Consider the following 21,911-nt stretch of genomic DNA (forward strand, 5'->3'; position numbering starts at 1 on the left):
TGCTTATGATCTGCCAGAAGGAGTATAAATTGGCAAAAACCGTTATGGAAAGTAGCTTGACCATTTTTACCAAGAGCTTTAAAAGAGTGTGTGTCCTTTGACCCAGTAATTTTACTTCTGGGAACTCCAGCCTAAGGAAATGATGAGAATTGCTGACAGAGATTTGTGTACGAGGATGTTAATGGCAGTGCTGTTTATAATATTTTTTTCTAAAATGGGAAATAACCTAAAATGCCAAACAATAGGAGAATGGTCAAATAATGTATGATACATTATGCAATGTATTATAGTACAAGCATTAAAATCATGCTTTTGATAAACTATTTAATCTAAAGGGAAAGAGACTGTTAATTGGGAAAAGCAGGGTGTAAGTATACTTAAATTTGATCTCAATTTTATATTTGTATATTATATATGCAGGAATAAATTTAATGAATTTGGAGAAAATACTAAAAAACACAAATTACATATTAATACAGTACTATCAGTACTATCAGAGTCTATTAAAGTCAGAATATTTCTGACTCTACCAGATCACTTAAATCACCATCAGAGATTTACATTTCATATTGAAAGATAACCTAATTCTAAATTAATACTAGAGTGTTAATGTTGGCTGTAGGCAGAGGTTCAGTCTCTGTGCAGTGAATCATTTCATTATCTTTGCAGTGATTAGCATGTCTGTTTCATAATCAAAATTTCATCCCTAATCATGGACAGTTCAGATCAGTTGAGAAGCTGAAGGTAAAGTCATGTCTTGTAACACCTCTACTTGAAAATCACCAAGGGTTAGTTGTGGTAGCTGAAGTTATATAAAGTTTTATATATATATGTAAATATATATATATATATTTATATATTTATATATATACACACACACGTATATATATACACACATACATATTTACGTATGTTTGTATATATATATGTATATGTATACACACACACACACACACACATATAACTTAGTGTGTAATAATCTTATCTCCCCCTTTGCATCCATAAACCAAAGGATTTAGACATCTTTTACACTCTGTAGAAAGAAGTGAACAATTAGAATCACAGAGCTGGAAAATGCCTGTGAGATACCTAGTATCCTGTTCTTTCTCCAAATGAGCAATGCGAGAAAACTAACAGGAAACAGCCATGTAGAAAAGTGGAATCTGAGGATTGTAATGGGCTTTGGAGGTGCTCTAATCCAATTTCCAATTCAAAGTGAGAATTCTTAAATCTGTTGGGGGTCTTTATAGCCACTGGGAAACTCCCTAACTCTGTAGACACAAGTTTTGTCATCTGCAAAAGGGTGTCAATAACATGACAAGGTGTAGGATAATTGTGAGGAATATGAGAATTAATGCTTTTGAATATATAAGCACAGTAGCTTGGCGTGTGCTGGTTATTATTACCTTTGCAAGTTTTCACATTCCTTTCTGGGACTTTTCTTATTGGATGACAGATCAGTCTATTGGGCCAGAAAACAGTTCCTGGAACTACGCAGAATAAGTCTAATCCACCATTTACATTGCTAGTCCTTCAAATACTTGAAGACAGCTTTCATGAATTTAATAACTGCTTTCTGTGGCTTATTTATTTTTAATTTCAAGAAGAGAACACAGACTATAAAAATGAGCATTATCAGTCGTCCTTTGGATTTTTTATGTAAATGTTGTTTAACATTCAAATGGTGCTGATTATAATTTGAGATATTAACAGTTAGATATGCCATTGTGTCCCTCTTTTATTGTTTGTAAAGGAGGTTAAACACTATATTAACTTCTGAGTAGCGATTTATTGTTGCTTTTGTTAGAGAAAAATAAAAAAAGAAGTAAAATAATATAATTTGATATTTCCTTTGAGAGTTTTCAGTTTGCAGAGGTCTTTATTTCCTACTCAATTTTATTTTTTTAAAAAGCGTACATGTAGTGTAAATACAGCATCACATAAATGCCGAATTGTTCTTTGCTTCCTGGCTTAAGCTGTTGTGTAATATTGCTCTGTAACCATTAAACAGCTGCTCTGCCTCAGAGATACTCATATTTCCTTTGGTAGATGAAGGGAATTTACTATATGAATGTCTCCAAATTGCTTTAAGATCTTTGGCCTTTGTATCAGCTATTTAGATTCACAGTGGTCTATGTAACACGTGAAAACCATGTTTCTGGAAGGGCCCTGCAGTCTGGCGGTCACAGCAATAACCTCTGCTTTTCCAAGTCTCACTCTCTGTACTGTTGAGGGATCCCTGACCTCCTGCATGATCTTCCCCACTTATTTTGCCAGAGTCCTTAAGTATTGTTTCTTGTATCTTGTGAGCAAATGCTATTAGCTGTCCAAGTATTGTGTCATCCACTGTTTCTCTTCTTTACTCTGCCTCATCTTGAGTAATGCCTGCCCATTGTAGAGATTGTGCTGCATGCCAACATGCATGAAAGAGGTGACAGCAGTCTGCTTCAGGTGCTTCTCTCAGGCTACCCAGATGCCTGATTCCCACCCACTCCCACTTCTATAAGGTCATTGCCGGTAGACGTTACAACTCATCCTCAGGAGTCTCACTATGCCCCATGCAGGAGTGGAACCCAGTGGGACCTGTGGTGTTGCATTTTGTCTATGGGTGCCAAAGCAGTTCTGACATATTTCCAATGCCTTTCATAGTTTTAGTAAAATAACTCTTTCCATTTTCCTTGTAGATTCAAATTCCTTAGTATTTGGGGAATTGGGGGTGGGGAGAAATACTCTGCTACATTTTGAATTGCCTCCCCTTTTCTATGAGATAGTCATTGTATTTTTCTATGTGTAACTGCCTTTCTGTCTTCCTTACTATGTGTGATTAGCTTGAGATAGCTCCTCTCTCCCTTCTGATTAAGCTCCTAACAGGTCCACACCCCACTGCATCAAAGTGGGCATGACGGATTAAAAATTGGAGCCCTGACTACTCACTGGAGTAATAAGGAAATGAACTTCAGATGATATCTACATAGTGAAATGTTATTATGTATTACACATGATAAAATTTACATAAATATAATGACATGTTCCCCATTTATTCCTCACTCATTCATCAATTTATTTTACAAATATTTTTGAACTCTTACTCTTTAAATACTTCTAGTTCCTTGGTATTTATTTTGTACTAAAGGCTTATAGTTATATATTAGTACACAACTAAGTCAGAAATACAATCCGACTCTAAGCATTGCCTAAATAAAACTCTCAGCAAATGAGTTCTAGGGAATAACAAGTCTCAATGTAGTTATCCTTCAGTCTTAAGCCATCTGTGCCTATGCTGTTATAAAATTACCAATATGTTCTTTTGTGACCCTGTGTCAAAGAGTTGAATTTAAAAATTTTGTTCTGTAAGCATTTATTTAGTAGTTACTGTATATAGAGGAGCTGAGTTAGTTGTTAAGGGAGAGAGAGAGGTGAGCAAAGTCCAGTCACTCCCTCAAATAAAGGAGCTGATAATCCAGTAAGAAGCACAAGACTTAAAAACAGTTATCTTGAAAAACTTGTATGTGCAAAGTAATATAAAATAAGTACAAACTAGGTGCTATGTGAATATAGAAGAAGGAGATTGGTTCTAGGTGGCAGAGGGGTTCCGAGGGAGGGTAGAGGAGCAGATTATGGAGTGGATGGTGATTGAACTGGACACTGAAAATGAGAGTAGAGCATGTAGAAAGAGGGCCTTCTGATCAGAAGGGAGCTGTCTGAGAAAGACATGAGAGCAGGCATTTACAGAGTACAGTTGGGTGAGGACAAGTAACCTTGTCTGATTGGTTAGGTACATGAGCTGTAGTCATGAAAAATGAGGTCTAATTTAATATACGAGTTCATATTTCATATATTTACCATACATAAAATTTTACATTTACCATATATAAAATAAATTATAACTTCTTATACTTTAAAACAACAACAAAAGCAACAGAGATCTTTGTATTCAATGATAGCCTATAGTGGTTCAGAAAATTAGAAATATCTTTATCTCCAACCACACAAAGGGAATCAATGTCTTTTTTGTTATTATGGCTTTTAGCACCGTGTACAGTGTTGGCTAACATAGACATTCCTCAATAATCTCTGAAATGAATTCAACCTGGTGAAAAATTAATTGCTCCACAAGTAGTTTCTTGAAACAGAAGTGCATCAAATGGAGACATTTTGTTATTATCCTCTTAAAATTATATATATTTTCGAAGTAATGACTTAATATAAGACCCAAGTTTTACCACCAGCTGAGCTCTCATAACTTCCTCTCACTCTTTTATTCTGTTTTTAAAGAAGGTAGGTGGGTGGGTATGGAACAGTGTTCAGATATTCCTAACTCTTCAATTCACAACAGTAAAGCATATATAATAACTGAATGATTTTCTGGCTTTTCATGCTATGTGTGGTTTAAAAATGGCATGGTAAGTTTTGCTCTGGTAAAATTTCTAAGTGCAGATTTACGAATAATTTGAGGCTGTCTGGAATCCAGTTTGCATAATTCAGTGTATGGTTTGTTGGCTCCACTGGCTAATCTTAATTTATTGGTAACATTTAATACGTGCGTACTATGAGTTTTACATTTTTGTGTCACTAATTATTTATAACAACTATAAGGTGGGTAATTTTATTATCTCTAATTTGTAAATGAGGAATCTGAGGTACAAAGAGTCTAATAACACGGCCAGGATTCCACACTGGTAAATGGTGGTTGGGAGTTGAATTCCAGTTCTTTGACCTGACTGCTCCATGGTGCTCAATCACCCACACCTCACATGGCTGCACTGAATCTCATCCCTCAGTCAGCCCTAAAACTTTACATAAAATCTGATCAAGTTACCAGTTCTTTGAATCTAGAGTTTTTTTTTCCTGAGAGTATTTTAATTCTGAAGATTATCAGACTCTTCTTCATTTCTCCCCGGGGCAGCAGAGAGGAACCACATTCCTCCTCCCTAAGGTGTTCTCCTCAAGCTTCACCCTCATTATACCTCTTTCGCATAGATGAGAACATGGGGGCACAACTGGCGTTTGTGGGAGTCCTCAGCTCTAGTCCTGGACATAGCTAGATCAGCTATTAAACAGATCGGAACTTACTCAGGTGCCCGAACTGATGGTCATAGCTACTCTGAACCCCTCGCCTGGAAGTCACAGAAGGGACACATGGCACTTTTGGAGGCCTACATTACCACTGTTTCTTAGCAAAAGTGTCCAGTTCTTGAAATGAAGATAGGCCAAGGGAGTCGTAGCAAGAGTGAGAAAGCAGTGAAGTTGTTTGTGAGGCATATTAAAGGTGCACGGAAATGGGTTGATGCAAAGTATTTGCTTTATGTACAAGTTATGCTTCTGTGTGATTCATGACCCTGGAACAAGGGTGGGAGTGCTGGTAACAGCAGCTCAGTTTTTTTTAATCGAGGAAGGCTTTGTGAAGGAACAGTGGTTTCAAGAGATCTTTGAAGTAATTCCAACAAGGTGCTAATTGTGGTTGTGGTTTTCCTTTTTCTTTCTCCCTCCCGCCTTCTTTTTTTATTTTTAATGGATGGACTTTAGTCTACCAGGTGCTGCTGCCAAGCTGAATGCATTCAGTGAGGGCCCCAGAACCTTCATTCACTAAGCAGGGGCCACAGCAAATAAAACTATACTAATTGCTCTGTACATTTAGAAAGTTAAAAAATTGTAGATTAGTTAGCATCTAAACTTTTTACTTTTGTTTAAACAGACTCAGTTTACATTCACAAGAGTTTTTTGCTTTTACTTGTTTTTGTTGTAAGCCTTTCTTTTTTCTTTTTTTTTTTGTTCCAACCTTTGGTTAAAAACACTTGAACAAATTTTCGTGTTTAATCATTTATTCGCTTCCTGCTTATGTTGATTGTTTTCCCCTTGATGTTTATTTTCAGGATACCTTGAGGATAGTTTTGTAAAATCTGGAGTCTTCAATGTATCAGAACTCGTGAGGGTATCCAGAAGTAAGTAAATTGTTTTCTTACTATTTAATTTTATAGCAAGATTTAAAGTATTTTATATTTTAAACCTTAAATACAGTATGAAGAGTAACCATGTATTAGGAGAATTAGAGTTTTGAAATCTCTGACCTTTTAATGAAGTCATAACTGAATATAGTTTGTCTGATTTTCTAAATAAACTATTTGCATTTAAATTATCAAAATGTTCTTTTGTACGAAAATAATTTTGGGGCTGTTCTGATTGCTATGTTATTGGTATTCATTTAATTCACTGTTCTCTCTGTGACCATAGATGGTCATTTATATCAAAGGAAGTATGATTAATTAAATGTACTTCGTATTGTTATGATAACCCACATAAGTTTCCTGTAGATAAGTGCTTTTTCATTTTAATCTAACATTTTGGTGGGAGCTTGGAGATGTACAGGATATACACGCTAACATGCAGAATGTAGAGGGATTAACTTTGCAGATTGCAGTTGGTTATAGATAGAAAGCATTGTTATCCCAAACAATGTCCAGTTGCTTTAACTGACCACCTTACCTGAGACACCATTCTTGGCAGGCCAGATGAGATTTTCCTTGGGTAAATTCACCTGGCCAGCTAACGAAGCAAGGGGGAAGTGTCCTTGATCAACTCTTTTACTCATTACTAGTCTGTGCAAATATATATATATATATCTAAGATGCAGCTCTTAATGTACTGATAACATTAAAGGAGGGGAGTCATTTCTTCTTGCTATCTTCTCTGATTTAGCTTCTTTATGTAACTTTGAAGGGTATGTTTTCACTTGACATTTTGATAGAGAACCTTACAGTTTGGAACGATGTTATTCAGATGATGTAGTGGCACTCTGGTCCTTGTTTAAGTTGTGCTTTTCATTCAAGTCAAATTCAGAGGTCACGAGCAAGAATTATGATGATCGAAAAGAACAAAGTGAGAGTGAGTTACCGAGGGTAAGTATTAGGCAGTTGTGCTTAGTGAAGGAATCTCCAAGCTAGTAGATTACTGACCATGTCTTTTGAACCATAGTTCTCAAAGAGTTCAGATTTCTAAAATGGCCAGTTTAAATAGCATGTATCTCAGGGAGTTATAATACATGGATATTTAAGACTTTAAGTAACTTATCCTTTCTGATGTGATTCTACAGTGGATAATATTTGTCCAAAAGACTTATGTCATAGATCTGTTTACTCGGGGGCAGTATGGGAGACCAAAACGTAAGTCCTATATCACAGGAGCTCCGAGGTTCATATTTGCTGGACAAGATTCCTCTGATGGTCTAGTCTTTTGACCGAGGCGATGAGTCTTAGGTGTTTTCCCTGATCAGTGTGTGGTGTGTGAAGGCCTTTGACATTAGAAAGATTTTGTGTTTGTTTTTAATTTGGAAAGGAACATGCCTGACTTACTATCACTTTCTGTCATTGTGTAAGGAAAGGGGTATTTGAAGGTTGCACGTGTGTGTGTGTGTGTGTGTGTGTGTGTGTACGTGTGTGTTCCCCATACTGTTCTTTATCAGAGAAGCTATGCTGCTACAGTTATAAGACAGTATGAAATTATTTGCTTTAATTTGTACTTTCCTGAATTCCATGATACATTTCCATTCTTCTTATGAGAAGCATGGTAGAGTCATCTGTCAAAAAATATTATTAGTTCCTCATTATAGGTAACGTTATGCTGGCTGCTATAGGAGAACCACGTTAAAACCTTTAAAAACCCAGAATGATATCTTGAAAAACTTCAATTTCAAACAAAAACATATAGATTAAAAATACTCTACAGCGGTTCATAAATGTGGTAAATTTAATATACTTTATTCATTCTTAATTCATGCTGTCATCTTTTGGAGGTTTTTATGTTATCTGTTAAACAAGCATTACTGATTTGTAATTAATATATTAATTATCTACATTCATTAAGTAATTTATTCGGCAAACATTTATTTCTTACTCTGTATGTACATAGGTATCTTCGAAATGCTCGAGAAGTTATTCTTTTAAGTGTTTTAATATATCCACATTATAATCTTATTTACTAAATTGAACTATATTATTTATGAAATAAGGGTTTGCTAAGTAAACATAAACTTCAGCAAAATCTTGTGCTGTATTTCACAAATTCTGATTTCTTGAGGGTTTGTGGTATGTTAATGGTTTCTGTCCTCTAGGGTTTTATTATCATATGACCCACTAATGTGTATGTTGACTTTAGCTAATGAAGCTATTCAGTTTTAGGATAGTGATCTTTCTGTTGAATGATATTATCTCCATCTTAAAAGTTGATTTAGGATCAGCTTTTGGAGTGAGGAGAACAATAAGAGAGATTAAGGGTTGGCCTCTAACCCTTAGAATCTGAGATTCTTCAGAGCTTGGTTTCTAAGAGGATATTGGCAGCCTCTTAAACATGATTTGCAGCTTTCAGGCTTCTTTTCCTTCTCTGGGAAAGGTGCTATAGCTGATCTTTGCATCTGATATAAGTTCTTTTAGAGGCTTTTAAACAGGACTATCTGCCGGGGACTTGCTGTTCTCATATACGTTGTCATTAAATAAATTCTGTGGGTGTGCAGTTTTAGACTTTGGCCATGTTTATTATTAATCCACTTTTCTCTCCGTAGTCATCCATTTAGTGTCAGAATACACAATAAATTTTTACAGTGCTCATGTATAAATCTATAGACAAATTATTTTTATTGCTTACTTGATACTCTGGAATAATTCTTCTGGAATGATTTCTTTTTTTAATTCTAAAAAATAATTATTATTTTACTGTAAATTATACCAAATATGTTTATGGTTATGCAATCTGTGTTGACTGTCAAGCCATATGTATGAAACAGAGACTACAAATCTTTGCCTAAATATTGCATGAGCTTAATACATTGCAAATAGTTTGTATAAGACGTAACCTATAAGTTTCCTGTCAGTAACTCAGTTATTTGATTCGTATCCATTACTGTTATAGGAACAGATCGCTTACTTCTATGAGGCCCTCAAATGCCTCCTTCTAGCACATACTCTACTTTCCAATGTCACATAGAACAGGGTTCTAATAATAAACTTTAAAGCATATGGTTACCGTGAGATTTCTTACCTTGCATTTTTTTAACCTCGGGTGTACCTCAGGCCACAAGAAGTAGCTACATTTTAGCTTTCTAAAAGATTTAAGCCATTAGGCATAGTTACACATTAATACAAATATTTTCTGTATAAAATGAGGCTAAAGTGTATTCTATAACACGAACAATCTAACAGAAAGCAGAAGAAGCTTGAGAATTTTGGAGCTGAGACTAATCTTGTATATATTGATTTATTTAATATTAATAAGGAAAGAGAGATGTTTATTGTGTGCTCCTCGACACTTCTCTGTAATGAAGCATGTGCCTCATCATCATACTTTCTTAAAAACATAAGCAGACCATGTTCTTAGAGCGAGTCTGAAGGGCTCTAGCTCAGGATACACTTTTTTCTTATTAAGGCCTTGAAGGCCCAATGAAAACAGGTGAAGACTATTCTTAGGTACTGTCCTTTGGCACCAACCTGCCTGGTCTCCACCTTGCATATTATCTCTGCCCATGACTTTGTTCTCACAATAACCTATGTTTAGAATGACCTCCCTTCATTACCTTACAATTTCTCCGAGGTCCAGTTCCAGCTATGGCTTCTCCACAGATTTCTTGGACTATTTAAGCTAGTATTAGATTTCTTCTTTCCTCGAAATCTTACAGCATTTATTGATTATGTCATTCATCAGGGCAGTTTCATTAAAGTCTGAGTTAGGCTGGTATTTGTTTTCATGAATGTTTCATTTACCTACTTTGTTGCCCGAAATGTTTTATTAAGGACCAGGACTGTCTCGGACTATTTTGTATCCTTGATAGCACCTGCCTTTAATGGACACAATCAATAACTTGTTGAATGAACAAACTTTCAGCAAGTAGGTTTATTTAACCTCTTCATCTGCCTTTAGCATGTCTTTGACCCATCCCATCTTTAATAACCACTCCAACCTGTCAGGGAAGAAATTAGGGGGAGAACACAAAAAAGGAAGGGAACTTAGATTTGTTGAACACCTATTATGTACCAGGACTTACTCATTCTGACACAACACACTGCCTCACAGGTTTATTTAAGATATCTAGAAACAATTTTTAAAAATCAGATGTACAAAAACCAATATTTACATACAAAAATCTCAATTCATAATATATCAGCACATTCAAAAAGATTTCTTGATTTACAAAATAACACCTTAAAGCATAAAACTTCATCAGTATATTTTAAATGATTTCTAAAGTCGTAATATACAATCTTTTAAAAAACAAAACATAATTATTGAAAAAAACTGCACTTACCATTTATATATGAAACTTGAATATGTATTTTGGGGAAAAAAAGCTTGGCTTTTTTTTCACATATGTTAATTTTACTTATATACCTGCCCAAATACAATAATGATTTATATTAAATAATCATAAATATAATGATTTCTGATCCATTCTTATATTAAAGTTCGTATTATTGCAAAATAATAATACTTGATATTTTTGTATGAAACTGATTTATATTTCTTTATTTAACAATAATTTGGTTTTGAGAGTCAACTTAGTACAAAGTATCTTGTTTGATGCTGAGCACATTTTGTTTCCTCTATAAACCAGTGGGAGGTGACCGATTTAGTTAAACTAACACAAGGTAAGTCAAGAAGGTTGGAGAATGGAAATACGGGATATGGTAATCAAGGGTTATAGTCTGAATGTCTCAAGTGTCCAAATTTGGACGTTGGGATCAGGAGGAAGTTTTCAAGTCCTGCTCCAATCTATGGTTGATATTAGAGTCTTAAAGTAAAGAAAGTTGTCTTCATCTTTGCCCAGAGGCATGGAAAATATTAGATTATTACATTTGACTAAAGATCACCAGTGTAAATGTCATTCCCAATGTTTCTTTTGTTTTATTCCTCAGCGCCCATAACCCAGGGAACTGGAGTCAACTTTCCAATTGGAGAAATTCCAAGCCAACCATACTATCATGACATGAACTCGGGGGTCAATCTTCAGAGGTCGCTGTCTTCTCCACCGAGCAGGTATCTGAAAGGGGATCTGTTCTCGTTCTCAGTCTTTATGCAAACAGGTAGGCAGGTAGCTATGCAGATACATAGGTAGGTAGGGAACGAATAGGGGAAACAAAGTAAAAAGTTAGTTTTTGTTGGTTTTACATAGATTTTCATCTTTCCTGGTGAAATTTATCTTGACATTTGAAAATTAAATATAATTGTTATTCGAAGCATTTAAAAAATCTTTTGGGGGTGACCAGGGAACTATGAAAATGTATTAATATGATTTTTATCTTGTTCTATGAAATATTATAATTCTACAAGTTAACTAATTTTTTGGCAACTTTAAAAATGATGTTGCCATGGCAAAGGTCCTGGTTCATGATTGATCCATCTTGATAACTTTTACCCTAATACCTTATCCAAGCTGGGGATAATGAAACATGAAAAATGAAATGTGTCATTTACTTAAGCTTAAAAGCAAAAGGCCTTATTCTATGCCAGGGTGCCAGGGTTTGCCAAGTTCTTCAATTAGTCAATGTTCTTTGAATAATTTAGTGAACTCTCAGTTACCAATGAAAATATTACCTGTTCTGAGATCTGGTTTATCCAGCTTTATCCAGCCTTTGTTGGGAAAGAGCTGCAGTGAGGTTACTTTGCTTTTTAGTTCTCTGTTGACATTCCCATTTTTCTTTCTTGACCTTCTTATTGTAACTTTCAGTCCCACAGGGGTTTAAAAAAGAGGCTTCCTATTTAAATGAGGGATAAATAGCTTGGCAAGTCACTGCGCATAGGATTTCATGATGATATGTTCCACTATTATAGAATGATAGAAGATTGAATTAATGAGAAGCAAAGTGAATAAATAATATAGCTTTTTTTTTTTTTAGTTGAATCCTCAATGTATGAAGACCCATTTCATTTACAGAGTATTAAATATAACCATGATTGAATATAATAGCATGTGTGAATTCCAGACCAAACATACATTTATAATATTAACTTAAAAAAAAATCTGCCTTATTATTTTATCTCTTTTCAATAATGAAAGTTAATTGCATTTCAGTTAATTATGGGGCTATTCCCATTTGTATGTTTATTAACTAAGTTCAATTTTATATCATTTATGGTCAAAACTGGATTTTCATATAGTTAGATTGCATAGCAAGATAATTGGGTTTATTATCACTAAAATTGTCTGTGACAGGGTGACATCTTAAAAATGCTTCTGTTTTTCTATATTTAAAATGTGAATAGTAATTTTTTATTTTGTCTAATGGATCAGTATGTTGTCAACTAAGGTCTTCCTTCATGGTCATTTGATATGAGATATGTCATTCAGAATAAAAGTTTAAAAAAACCATCTCTCTATTATTAAAATCTTTTCTCCCTCATTTCAAGTTTTTCATACACATTTACTGCTGACTCACAGATGGGAGAATTAGATTAAAGGAAGGTTTAAAATATATACATTCTAACTCTGGATACCATATGAAAAACTTAAAGAACTGTTATTTACTCTCTTTATGGTTTATTTAGCATGGGTAAAAATTACTATCTTCTACATCACATTGTGAGTCGTATATTAATCACAAGTATATCTATGACTGTACCCAGACATAGATATGCTTCCAGTATTTGGAAACACTGAACAGAAAGAGCACTGCCTTACTTAGTGTCAGACTGCTAACATTAATGTGCCTCAGGCAATTCACTGAATCTCTACAAATTTGTTTCGCCACGTTTAGGATAAAGGAGGATTGGTTTATGTGCATGACTTCGGAATCCGATTCAAACTCTGAAATACTATGACATTATGTTTGTTAGCACTGCATACATTTAATTTGGAAGAAATCTTTTTTAGCATTTACCTGCATAGATGTGAATAAGGATTTTTTTTTTTAATTAGGGAAAAAATATCCATTTTGATAGTCATAATTAACTGTTTAATAGAGTGTTTGCGGCGATATGTGAAAGCAGTATATCAAGCCATGTGGCAAGTACTATAAAATAGCTTTTTAATCTCTGCTCTAAATATTCACTTTTCTTGAAAATTGGGATGAGCCATGTTACCTTTATTAAAACATATAATTTAAAAAGTATACTGTTTGGTTTGAATTTGGCAATGGCCTGTTTTTGATGGTTGATTTTAAGAATAATGGAGCAATAACCTAATTTTTAGGAAAAGATAAAGAAGAATATCTGAAATAGTTTATAATTAGTAAAGTACTATAAATTTTTTAAATATTATTAATTATAGTTACTACTAATAATTATTATTTAATAAGTATCTTCTAAATGTCATCCACTTAACTAAGAACTTTACATTTACATTACATTAATCCTCTCAACTGCTTCCCTTTGAACTAGATTTTAATATTTCCATTTTATAGATGATTAAACTGAGTTTAGAAGGGTTAAAAAGCTCACTATAAAAAAGTTGTAAGTAACCTCGTCAAGATTAGATACCAGGCCGGTCCCAATCCAAAACTCATGTTTTACTCTATTCCGTTACATTATCTTTGAAATAATATGAAAGGATTACATTGTTAATATCAAGTGCTTTACAAATGAACATTATTAATATTGATAATAATTATAAAAGGTACAATCTTAATAACAATTTCAAAATTAGTACACATATCACACTAAGAATTCACTTTTTACTAATGAAATTTTTTGGAAATACATTTCAAAGGTAAATACAATAAATACCATATTCATTAGGCAGGTACAGGTATAATATATTATGATAAATAATATATACAACTGGAAATGTTTGCTACTTCTTTTGATATCTTGACTACTCACCTTAGTTTCAAAATGATGTTGAGATACTATTACTTGTATTTATGAAAATTTCTACAGTAAGAAACTTCTCAAATTATATGCTTCCAAATGCAACACATCTTCCTAGAAATCCCATTAATGTAACTACTGTCATATTTTAACAGCAAAAGACCCAAAACTATATCCATAGATGAAAATATGGAACCAAGTCCTACAGGAGACTTTTATCCCTCTCCGAATTCACCAGCTGCTGGAAGTCGAACATGGCATGAAAGAGATCAAGGTGAGTAATAAGACACCTCTAGGGACATTAGAGTAACATGTCAGCTCATTTCATGTTTCATTTAGTCAAAATATCATATTTGAATGAATATGGATCATATTTTCTTCTTGAAATGACTATAGTAAAATTATTTTTGCAATTATATACTAGCCAAATGCTGTCAAAGTTAAGTTTAAGAAAATCCAGTGTTTTACATGTTTATTGGACTTTTTTTTGTTTAGACAGACTGATCTTTTAGAGCTCCAGATTATGTATCAGACTGTTTATGGTTCATCTGCCTTAGTGGACGGCTACCTATGGTGGACAGCAACCTCAGTCGGTAGCAGAACCACACGTTTGATTCAGTTAGATCAGTTTGCTTCCCTGTACGGGGTACTTCGGGGAGGAGCTAAACTTCAAGCAGTTTGCAGGTGCCATTTACTGAAAGTTTCCATTTAAAGGAGGCCCTAATTCCTTTTGGAAGTAGTTACAGCACAAACAATAAATAAAAGTGTAATGTAAGAAACTTTGTATCTGAATCAATCTAGTTATTCTTTCCAGATAAAACAATGACCCACTTCTAAGGCAACTTTGGGAGAAAATATAATTTTAAGAAATAGGTAATATTTGGCTTTCTGAATTCAGACTTACCTCCAAGTCATTCTTAAGTCAATTGAATTAAATGTATTTCATCAGACATCCCCATGCCTTTTTGCCAGAATTAGAGGGATATTATTAAGCATCGAAATAGAAAAATTAGCTAACTGTAGTTTTTGTTGGTATGTGTACATGGCTGCAAATATGAGTTCAGCACCATAAGACTGTATTTGAGAATTGTCTTTTAAATCAAGTTCTGCATTTAAAAAAAAAAAAATTTAAAAGAAAAGCACTCTTTATCAGTAGTTTACAGCCCATGACTTGGGTGTATATATCTGAGGGTTGGGGACCTGTATGTACAGTAATCTCAGAGTCCAATAACTTAGCTCATTAAAGCCAAAGTCAGTTCCTTATTCGAGGCCCCATTTTTGCTGCACCAAGTTTTTGTCCCAAGTGCCATAGGGTTTAAAGAACAGTGAAAATTTTTCATGGAGGGATTGGACTTTGAGTCAGGTGGGTCTCCTTCAGCCGGCCGAGATTTTTAACTAGCAAAGAAGGAGGTGGCGTGAACAGCAACAAAAGCCTAGGCAAGCGGCGTGCACAAGTAAGTTTCAGGATGGCCATGTGTGCCCTTAAGCTGGGCACTGTGAATGTGGAACATAAAAGTAAGGGGAGATGACAGAGGTCATTCTAAGAAAAGTCTTGAAAATCAGCTGGAAAGTTTTGGCTCTAAGGACAATCTATTCTTCAGGCGACAAAATTATCTGGGTAAACATAATAACATTGTATCCCTCCTCTGCTTAAGATCCTTTAGTAACTTCCTGTTCCTTTTAGGAGAAAATCAGAATTCCCTCATTTGGCCAACAGGCCCTGTTGTTGTCTGTTCTCTGACCACTGCTCCAGCTGCAGCGGGTGCTGTCTGCTTCTGCATTTTACACTTGAGCCCACTGCTTTGTTTAGATTTGGGAATGCAAAATCCAAGACCTTCATATAATTCATTTCTTTTGGAAAGTTTCTCTTCTAACTCTATCTGTCAAGTTCTTTGTTATCTTTCAGGTCCTAACCTGAATGGAAGAATTTTAATCAGTTCTTAACTATTTTTCTCATTTGATGTTTAGTATTGTTCCTTCATTGGACTCATAATATGTTCTTCATATTTATTTATAGAGTTAATTTTCCAAATCTGACTATATTATGAGGTCAGGGACTTTATCTGTTTTGGCTTGTACGTAACCAGCACCTAGTAACTATGCACAACTCTTGGAGCATAGTAGGAGCACAATAACTATTTGTTGGATAAATGAACTATTGATAGGCACAACACCAGTCTTATTAGTGAGGGCAAGAAAAATTGGGACTTCCATCAGACTCTCAGAAGTGAGAATAAAGACAAAACCCTCAATCATTTATATTTTATTGCTTGTTTTACTGACATTGTCAGTTTATCCTAAACAAAGCCATATTTTTCCCATCAGAAAATTATTCTGAAAAAGATTCGAATGCTAATAACATTGTGAATGTGTGGGAGTGGATGTGTTGTTCAGAAGTGTAGGTGTTCTTTATTATAGTGTCACTTTGTAAGAATTGCTTCCCCTTTCAGCCTTTTGAATAAAGCCAATATCAAATCATATTATAAAACATTTTTGAAAAGTAGAAGGGAAACTGTCATTCTTTCTCTTTGTAAAATCATTGTATTGTCTTGGTGATTTTCTTTTGTCAAGATGACTAGAGTTACTGGAGAATTAAAGGCATGTTATATTAAGAGTAGGGAAGAATGATCTATCCTCAAGTGTGCTTTAGAAAAAAAAACACTCTGTCACTTTAATTCTGAAGACCCTGAAGACTTTGTAATGTGCACAATAAGCTATTGTGGGAAGAAGACTTCAACTACACTGAAAAAATGAGGGCAGTACAGTACTATCTTTATAAATTTGCTAAGCCAAATGCAGTCCTTTTGTTCTCAGAAAATTGCTTTTTAAAATTTTTCAAAATAAAATGCCCCATAGTTTTTCTTGTCCATCTTCAAATGTTCTTAAAGACACACTTGCATGCCATGAAGGGGATTTTCTAAAGGGCATGTTCAGTACCACTCAGTATTTGCAGTGACTTTCGTACATGTCTTATACTTGTTTTTCCCACAAAGCCTTGCACTAATTGGTACTCAATAACTAGTTATTGGTTGATTAAAATATGCTTGTATTTGCAAGTAGCAAAAATGTTTAAAGTTTGCTATTAATTATTTCTTGGGTGTGCCTTATTCTGTTAGTGTTCATTTTGCATTAAAACCTACTCTTGTGATAGCCCTTAGCAAAACTAACTTTTGAAATATGAGAATTAAAGATAAAATTATGGACAATCTATGGCATTCTACTCTCCTTCATAATCTAAAATACCAACCTAAACAATTGAGATTAATTCCAAGTAGGCAAAAATAAAGGCTATGATATAAGCAAATTATTATACTCATTTCATTTTAAAAAGAAATTAGGCAAAATTTGCATACAAAATCTAGATTCATGTAATGACAAATGTTCATGTAATTCTTAATAATTTATTGGAAAATGGTATTTTTATTTTAGCATATTGCAAACATAATTAAATCTGTATGTCTTTCCTTTTTAAAGCAAAATAATTACAATTTTCCAATTTTAAGTTATAATTTTGCAGAATATAGACATGAGCATTTTAAAACTAAACACTATTTATTAGTGTTAAACATTTGATAGGGATCCAAATAATTTGCTAAAATGTGTATGTTGAAAATTTTTTTATTCCAATTCTTACTCCATAAAAAGTTCCATCTGATGTCTTGTCTACCTTTTTTTTTTCTACTGGAGTCAATTTCTACTTGTATTTTTCTTGAAATCATTAGAGTCATCTTTTGCAACTTCTGATAAAAGAGGAAAAATAAGAGACAGTTCTTGTTTTTTTTTCCTCTAATTCAAGTTACTTTCATGGGACTAAATCTAGTTGTATTTCAATGCCCAGGAATTTCAACAGACTAATAATGCTAATAATTATGCTCGAAAATTAAAAAAAAAAAATTTTATCACTCTCACTTTGCCACTGACATTCTAGTAGTCACTGATTCCTTTAAGTCTGAAAGTAAAATTCCTAAAACACTTTTTAATAGACATTTAGTGATATGGTAAACATATTTATAATATACAGCTGGGGTTTCTAAATGGAAATTTTAAGAGCTTTCCTGTCTGATGAGTATTTAAACAACTTGTAATCTTAGGTAAAATATAACTTAAAAAAGACTTTTTTTTTGCAGTAAAATTTTATTATTTCCTACGCAATTACCTTAGGATTTGAGATAATTGGACTCAGTTAACATTTATCAAGTACCTATTATTTTGCTAGGAATTTTTCTAGACATTGGGCACACAAATATTAATAAATTAAATTTCCAGCCCTTGACCTGCTGAACAGAAAATAACTTTTTTACAGTTTATGAAAAAAGGTCGTTCACAGAAAATAATGTCTTCATACCTAAAAACTAGCTTACTTTTAAGCACTGTGAGAAGTAAATCTTTACACAAAAACCAATAAATTGGAATGTTAGCAAAAACTAGCACAACTTAGTGGTGTATTGGTATGTAATTACAATTTTAAGAGGAGTTTAAAAATTTATACTGCACTCTTGAATAGGCAATGTTTAGGCATTGTGTTCTGGTTGCCGTGGGTACTAGAAAATATTTTTTTAAAATTATAGTTGTTCTGCTATATAAATAAGTCTCTTCAATTGGTCTTTTTAAAGTTTTAATATATTCCAAAGCCCTAGAGATTTACTTTTAATCAATTTGAAAATGTTCTCATTCGTAATATAGTCTTAAATGTGCTAAATTTCAATTTGCACTTTATAAGAATTCTGTAAGAACATAGTATTAAATATCCAATGAATTGAGCCAAAGACCTCAAGGAAACACGGGGAGCTAGAGAGTACTAATGCTGGCTTGTATCACGAGTTCAATCAGGTATAGGAAATAAATAACAGTAAATGAAAGTGTAGTAGCATGTAAATAGAACTGGAATCAGAGACCAGCATTTCTTAATGGAGTTTAAAGAATAGTAGTAGTTATGCTAAATACAAAATCATTCAGCTAAGCTTGGAAAATTTATTTTAACAAGAATTTAAACTTTTTTTTAATGAATGAATTTGTAGAATATTTAATATACTATTGTGTACTGTGTGTAAATATCCATGAGTGGATATCGACTGAATGTGTATTTTAAGTTTGTCACTTCAGAACCTTTCTTCTTTTTCTATCCAAAGATCTATAGATTCAAACTTTGGAAAACAGTGCTCTATCCTAAACTACACTGTGACAAATGATGTCATCTCGGGATTTCTCTAGAGCTGTGGGAGCTGGATGAATGGGCAGCTTTCCCTAATAGTTGCATGACTATTACCTGAGAGTCATTAACATTAAGTGAAGTCTTAGAAAATGGCAATGCAAACAGTTTAGTAATCTTCCTGGAAGAATTTTTAAGCTCCCTTTGGAGACTAGATAGAACACCAATTCCTTACATTCCCAGAGTTTGTATCACAAAGATTAAATATCAAATTTTGAAGCAGACAAAATGAGATATTCACGTGCTTTTGATGGATGTGAAGAGATAGTTGAAAGTTAATGTTTAAGCACAATTTTTAAGATTTGTTGTTGTTTAGCTCATTATTGAAAATATCAAAAGTCGAGAACTTAGAGTTCCTATAGAGCTTGCAGTGAACCTCCGTGTGCCATGATGCCATCGGAGAGGAGATTCCAGGGGTCTCTCCACCACATTATATTTCATTCTCTTCAGCTACACTGCTATAGGTGAAAAATCACAACATGATCATCTTTCAAACAAAAAGGAAAATAATAAACAGTTGGTGAAGATGGTCATTAGTATTCCTCACATTGCTTACTAATTAACAGATGTTCATGTTCCTTTCGTGTATTCTAAGCAGGAAGAGCGTTTTGGATGGGGCAAAGCTGTGTACATGTTACAAGGGCCAATACTATTAAATAGGGGAAAGTTACACTCGTATTTTTGTGCTCTGGAAACTTAATGATTTGAAAAGATAATATTTTGCAGAAAAGCCACAATGAATAATTACTTTGGAAAAAAAATAACAAATTGCTATTTAATACCAGGTTTTTAGATTGATGAGCCACAGCCTAAAACAGGAAAGTGGAAAAACCAAAGGAGACAGTATACTTAAATATCTTAGTGTGTCATACAAAGTTTCTTGGAGTGGTAAAAGGTTTTATTTTTAATCCTTTTACACATTGATATTATATTTAAGTTTATTTTGAGGTAGTTTGGAAAGCCAGTTTCTTTTTAGTTATTATACTACCAAAATCATATACAGTAAGAAATTTAGTTTTCAAGGATTGCACACAGATTGTTAGTCTTTAGTGCAGCTTAGTTTAAGCTATTTATTTTATAGCTAAGCAGTGCGAGGATCAGAATGGCTGTCTCATCCAACGTGTCCTAATAATTAATAGCAGGGCCTAGGTCTTCTTTTTTAAAAGCTGACTTTTTTCCTGTTATCCTACAACCCAGCTAGAGAATCAATATGTGAACTTACCTATGTAGGGATAAATGGACTAGGAGAATTTGATCACTGCTTAACAAGTATTGGCAGTTGGACAGTTTTCCTAGGGAGGGTCATCGAAGATTGATTCTGTTAGACCTTGTAAAACTAGAATGAATAGAGATGAATTCATGAGCTTCCAGGGCGCTGGAAGAACTGTTACAATTTTAGGAGGTTGCATGTGTATCTTTTTAAAAAGTCAACTTCTTAATATTAGTGCCATCACTAAAAGTTTTTCAACTAAAAAAAAATTGAAAATATGAGTGATTTTAATGGATAAATGTGAAGAAGAGCCAGTTTGAATGGAATGTTTAACCATGATTTTGAAACATTTAAAAAGGCTATTTGTTATGGAAAATGTCAAAATTAAAATCATAAAGTGAACCTCCACGTACCATTACCCAGCTTTAACTGATACCGATATTTTGCCAGTCTTATGCATTTAATATCTCTTATTTGAAGTTATTTGAAGAATTTTAAGGTAAATCCCAGACATCATGTAATTTTACTTTTAAATACTTCTAAGTGTTTCTAACAGACTTTTTTTTAAAAAGCACAACCTCAATGCCATTATCAGTTTATCAAACATGAAAATAGTTCTTTAACATTATCTAATATATAATCTATGTTCAAAGTCCTCAGAATATCTTATGGGCTGTTTTGTATAAATGAGGATCCAAAATTGTTTATATGCCACATTTGTATTTTCAGACTCTTTTTAACCTATAATAGTTATATTAACTATTTTTTATTAACTCCTTTTTCTAAATAATTTATGTGTTGAAGAAACCACATAAATTAAAATTTCTTGTTCAACAAATATGTATAAATGAGGAAAACCAGACCTTCTTGCCATTTGTGGCTACCATTTATTGAACACTTATTGCCTCTCAGGAGTGGGTTAAGACTTTACATATATTTTAGCTTTTCAACCCTATTAAAAAACCCACCTTACAACTCATTAAATTGATCACTACAGTGATTAAGAAATTTGACATAGATCACACAGACAATAAATATGAGAGGTAGAATGGGAACCCTTGTACATTCGGCTGCAGAAACTATGCTCATTATTACTACATATGCGGCCTTCAAAACAAGTCCTTGTGATGTTATGCTTATGGTTTTGCAAACTAGTTACAAAACCTCTTATTACGATTTTTTTTCCTAATATATAAAATTTCAATACAGATAAATGCACATAATATCTGAAGGGTTCATGGACTCCAGGGATTTATGAGTGCAGTCCTTGGGCTGGACTCAGGTTAAGAATCTCTTTTCCATTTAATACTAAGATGTTAATAAAAACCCTGAAATCTATGTCTTTACTAGAAGTGTGCAACATACAGTTTAAAATGTCAAAATATAAAAATTTTATATTTATATATATTTTTCTAAATTTTTAAAATATTTTTCTAAATTATTTTTAAATGTTTATTTTAAATACTCTCTTTAAATAACACAATAATCGAGATGTGTATGTGCTTGGAAGTACCATATGTTTTGTCTTACATCCGAAGAATGCACAATTCTTATAAATACATGTCTTGTCTTGCACCATTCTGGCACAACAAATGATTGATAGAAATTGAGTTATTATAACAGAACCTTGTTATGGGATCAGTGTCTCCTACTTTGAAAATAAATGACTCAGCCAGACGGCAACATTTATTTTCTCTAAATGAC

General features: G+C 33.4%; 1 protein-coding gene across 8 annotated transcripts in view; it reads left to right on the forward strand.

Annotated features, from left to right (window-relative positions):
• The window catches only part of NFIB (nuclear factor I B), a 219,381-nt gene that overhangs the window by 144,374 nt on the left and 53,096 nt on the right, over positions 1 to 21,911 (forward strand). For all 8 annotated transcript variants that reach the window (XM_039876522.1, XM_039876675.1, XM_039876744.1 and 5 more), the window contains exons 4-6: positions 5,874 to 5,942; positions 10,899 to 11,019; positions 13,944 to 14,062. In XM_039876522.1, the coding sequence (XP_039732456.1) occupies positions 5,874 to 5,942; positions 10,899 to 11,019; positions 13,944 to 14,062 (309 nt within the window). The remainder of the gene's footprint in view (positions 1 to 5,873; positions 5,943 to 10,898; positions 11,020 to 13,943; positions 14,063 to 21,911) is intronic.

This window comes from Pteropus medius, unplaced genomic scaffold (genome assembly GCF_902729225.1).
Source record: "Pteropus medius unplaced genomic scaffold, Ma_sr-lr_union100, whole genome shotgun sequence".
Classification (NCBI taxonomy): domain Eukaryota; kingdom Metazoa; phylum Chordata; class Mammalia; order Chiroptera; family Pteropodidae; genus Pteropus; species Pteropus medius.